Here is a 4,967-nt window from a genome sequence, read left to right on the forward strand (position 1 = left end):
AGGCCGAGACTGACTGACACCTAAGCCTTCAAGACTTGTGAATATTCTGCAGCTATAAACTGCAAATTATTGACATGCAAAGCGAGACATGAACCCCTCTTCGGGAACAAAAAGTGAGGTCTGTTAAGTACCAAGAAGACCTCAGTTATCTGTTTACAGCGTAAACTGCACCGAGGGGACGAAGACCACCAGCAGCGTGCTACTTTGCAAAACAAAATCATTTGCCATCTTGTGTTTTTATAATGCCTGTATTAATGTAGAAAGATGTAAAAGAAATAAATTAGGAAATATTTTGTTTTGTACTGCCATTCTTATTGTATTTTTATACTTTTTGGCAGCATTAAATATTTTTTTAAATTGACAATATGCTGTTGTGTGCGCATTATGTTAGGGAGAAACCGTTAAGAGCTTGTTTTGTGGAAGAAGAAATGTTTCACCTTAAGGTTTCCTGATATGTCTTAACTGGAAAACATGCTTTACGCAAATATTTTCATTAATGCTAAGTATTGTGGTTTGAGCTAGGAGGAACTCTGGCATGTGTCTTTTGTAATACACCACTAAGAATATTATTTTATTAATCTGACCAGTTGGTTTGGTAATCCTTCTCACGTTTGCTACAAAATATGCACAAAATGTCCAGAGACGCTTTGTGAAGGGAATGTCTTTTGTTGTTGATGCTTTCAACGGAGGAAAGATGGGAAATGGGAGTGGGTGCTGAGGGCCAGGTGGAAAGCACACAGCAGCAACCGTGTCTTTAATTAAAAGGGTTTTGGATTGTGTCATCACGGTGTGTTGTATGTCTAATATTTTACTTCACATCTCCTGTCGGTGTTCACCCTGACACAGTCTGAGGAGCTGGATTGGGAAGGGGTAAATGGAATGCCACTCGAAGGAGGTCTTCTCATGGACTTAGCAGGGTTTCCAGCCCTCTGCCTTCTGTAACGGAGCCCATCGAAATTTTGCACTCGATGAGGTTCTCTGACAGTTTCAGGTAGACCTTAATTCACCAAAACCCTCTATTTAATATGACTGTCTAGACTAGTATGTGGTGGGGTTTTATATATAATTTGGACTTTGCATATTTTTGTAACAAGTTTTTGTACAAATCATAACAGTTGCTGATAGCAAAGCATGGAAGAGGGGGGAGATCCAAGCCAACTTAAGGCTATTTTTGCTAAAATAAGTAGCAACCGGAAATCGTAACTTGGCTTGGAGGCTTAGTCACAAAAACAACTGTATTCGGTGTTGTGTTTAACTTGAAGGTGAAGCTGAATCAGAGGAGCCCCTAATGCCATTACTTGAGCTAAATATGTGCTTGACGTCATCTTGAAATCATCTAAATCACCAGTCTGGTTTGAATATTTTAATTTCTTTAGATGATGAGTACTGTTCCTAGCCGATGTTGGACGAGAAAACAACATCACAACTTGACTCAGCTTTCATTTCCTTCATGTTGGTGCAGCTGCAAGGCCAGGAGCATTCATAATGAGAGACCAAGGTCTGCGAGACTATGGCAGTAAACCCTGCTGATTACATGAGCAGAGCCTGTTTGTGCCACCGGGGACATCTTTGGGTACGGCTTTCAGCCACTCGTGCCTTTTACCTTCAGCTATGATTTAAGTTTTCATTGTTTTTGTCCTCTCTGAATTTTGAGTAAGCATAAGGTGTGTGACAACGGGGAATGTGTACATGCTTCATTATTTTACCTGCTGCTACCAGAGATGACTATCAAATATGCAACTGATTTGGTTTATCTTGTGGGGTGTAGAGAGCTGAATGTACTTTGGCCCTTGTCGCACCGTGGACTCTTATAAACAAAATGCAGATTGCTTTTGGTTTTTAAGTGGTTTCCATCTACTGAGCTGCTGGACTAAATTTGATGTCAGGCTAACTTGATGAATAGGCAAAGGCGATAAAGATACAGTAGTTCCAAAACCAGAGCTTTGTTGGGTTTTATTGAGGACTGCCTTGTGACAGCAGACGTCTTAGCTTACTGGCCCAGGAACTTCTGACATGTGCGCTGGTTCTGTTATTTCTACACAAGGCCACAGTTCTTTACTACTACTACTTGGAAAATGTATGTGAAATGGTGAAGGAAGGGGAGATGCTGCCTTCTGAGAGAAAGGACAATTGAGTGTCTAACTGCAGCCTTAAAAGAAGGGGGGTTGGAAGAAGGAGAGACTTGCAGATTTTCAAATGAAAAACCTGTGACTTGCTGGCTGCCATTTCTTTTTTTCTTTCAATCGTCAAGAGAAATGTCACAGGGCTAGTCATCTTAACAGGAGGACAAAACTGCTGCCTTGTTCTCCAGCAAGGTTTTGGCATGCAGAAGGGTAGGCAGGCAAGGTGGGGGCAGCGGTTAGATTTGCGTGTGCCACGGGCACGTGGTGGAAGCGGCAGGCTGGGGGGAAGCAGACCTGCACCAGCACCTGCCCTCGGGGGCAAGGGGCAGCCAAGGACAGCTGCTGCCCACGCTGCAGTGGCACCTGGAGAAGCCGCCTCCTTGTCCCCATGAAGACTGAAAGGTCTGGAAGAGCCAGAACCGGTACCTTTTCCACAGGCAGCAGGAAAGCCTTCAGGGTTTTCTCTTTTAGAAAGTGGTCACAGTACTGAGTGCTCCCCTTTTTCCTTCTCCTTGAGGCTTTGCTCCACTGGGCCTCTTGAGGAGGTATTTAGCATCTATGGCTCATTTAAGAAAAATATTGTGAGGCAAATGACACCTCCTTCTTGCTTTTGTCTGATCCTTCATTCCTTCAATACTTAATTTGTCCTCTTGCTACATATACACCTTATAGTAACTTTTTAAAAGTTACAAGGAATCCTTTAGTGCTTAAAAAGGCTCAGCCCTGCCTTTTTTTCTCCTCCAGGGTATGTCTTGCTGGTCACAAGTATAAAAGTATAAAGAGATTATCAGTTTGAATGCACTACTGTTCAAACACAGCTTCCTCAGTTTGGAAAAGCACAGGCTTTATCTTCCCCCCGACTCACCTGAGCATACCTTGTGCAGAATCCTCTTCCTGCCCTTTTCTGCTAGCAACACAAGCTGCGCTGGTATTGTACTTGAAGAGGAACCCAAGAGGAATTGCTGCCAATTTTGAAAGCTCATTATCGCTTCCCAACGTTTTCTTGTACTTGGCGTTCTGCTCCATGTTAAGTTTCTGATGAAAAAAATAAGCTCTGTTGCTTTTTTCTTGCTTACAGCACTTGAAGAATAGCGTCAGTATATATTTATGTCTGCAAAACACGTTTCTATCTCACAACTTGCTCTATTCATCAGTTTTTAAACTCCAAGAAACTCCTTGCAATTGTGTCGTTTTGAAAATGTCTCCGATTGTGGCAAAGATGATGCCTGAAAGCAGCAGTCTAGCCTCTGTCATGAGGGTTTTGGTTAAGTGCTTAGTAGTTGTAGTTGCAACATCAGATAGCAGATACCCCAATTCAGATCCTGATTTTTTTATTTTTCAAATAACAAGCACTACTCTGGGGAATCTCACCTTTTTTTTGTGCCACAGGGCCTATTATTTTTCACAGTATGTTAAAAAAAATAAACCACAATGTTTGTGGCCTGTCTGGAATGGTCATGTCTTCATCCTTACTATAACCCAAGATTTAGAACACACTTTTCTGCAGTATAGCAATCCGCTTGTGGACTGCTCCTTCCTAATTTTGAGAGTGCGCTATGGAAGCATTTTTACAACCGTGAATCTCTGATAACAGTAAGTATCTTGCTGGTTAAGACCACCTGTCCAATCAACAAAGGTAACATTGCCATACCTGTAAACTCCTAGCTGGAGGACGCCACAGTTTAACTCATGCTTGTTCTGAGGATCTGTGCACTCTGGAGGGGGAAACTACAACGCAATGCAGACATCGGGCAAACTCGGGATGAGAAGGTTGATGCAATTCTGAGCATGGAGTTCATCATAACTTTATGGAGAGTGTGGAGAATTTAGAAGAGCACCCAGTGATAAAATCATAAGTACTTTAAGGCTTTTAACTGCTTGCAAATACTAGATTTCATGCCTCATACTTACTGTTAACAGCTGAAAAGAGATGCCAGTAGTGGAAAACTGCTCATGACCACCATGGATATAAAGGTCAGTCACTCCAATGAGTAAGAGCAGAGGGCAAGACCAAGAAATCTTAGTATAATTTTGTACTTTCCACTGCCTGTCTTTCTCACAAGTTGATTGCAAGATTTAGATGAAAAGGTTAAGAAGCTGTTAAAGACTATCTTAAGGGAAAGGGGGCAGGAAAGCCACCCTAGCTACTACTAGTTAACTACATGATGGTACTTTTAAGTTAAAATACATCCAAGGGCTAATTTCAGTTTTCTTAGGGATCTTGCCATTATGTTACAATGGGGAGCTTATCCAACTTAGAAATTCTAGATTTAAAATTACTGTTAAGTAAGCTGAGGTGACCACGCACTTCCAAAAGATCAAAATGGAACGTGTAGTTTTAACAACACAATAAGTACCATTACACAACTAGTGTCTCAGACTAAGCTTATAAAATACAGATAACAGACTGCCTGCTATCAGGGCAATGCTTTAATTCCTCTACATTTCAGAGCACTGTATTCACCCTCCAGTCAGTCTAAGAAGGCTCATCTACTTAGAAAGCTTTAACGTCAGCATCTCTGCAGCCCTTGGAAGCAGAATGGAAATTACACAATGGAAGTAGACCAGAAAAGATAGAACAGGCTGCTATACCACTTGCAGTCTCCCCAGCTGAAGCTACCACAACAGCATTGGGAAAGAAGGCAGAACTAGTCACTCCTGAGCTTTGCTTACATCACCAGGAAGGTTTTGAAAAAAAGCCAAGATCCACAGTTGACATGGAAGAGTAGGGTTTTATCTTCATAAGAAAAAATTTATGCCTGCACATCAATCTGGAGTTCTCAGCTACATTAAGAAGGTGCGCCATAGGCTTTTTCTTAGCAATAACACTTAACCAAAGAAAAA

General features: G+C 41.7%; 1 protein-coding gene across 1 annotated transcript in view; it reads left to right on the forward strand.

Annotated features, from left to right (window-relative positions):
* Positions 1-364, forward strand: part of PTPN2 (protein tyrosine phosphatase non-receptor type 2) — a 33,280-nt gene extending 32,916 nt beyond the window's left edge. Inside the window, exon 10 of the mRNA XM_075022936.1 lies at positions 3-364. Within this exon, the coding sequence (XP_074879037.1) occupies positions 3-24 (22 nt within the window). The 3' untranslated portion in view covers positions 25-364. The remainder of the gene's footprint in view (positions 1-2) is intronic.
* The last annotated feature ends 4,603 nt before the right edge of the window (positions 365-4,967 follow it).

The sequence above is a fragment of the Buteo buteo genome, chromosome 3 (genome assembly GCF_964188355.1).
Source record: "Buteo buteo chromosome 3, bButBut1.hap1.1, whole genome shotgun sequence".
NCBI classification, from domain to species: domain Eukaryota; kingdom Metazoa; phylum Chordata; class Aves; order Accipitriformes; family Accipitridae; genus Buteo; species Buteo buteo.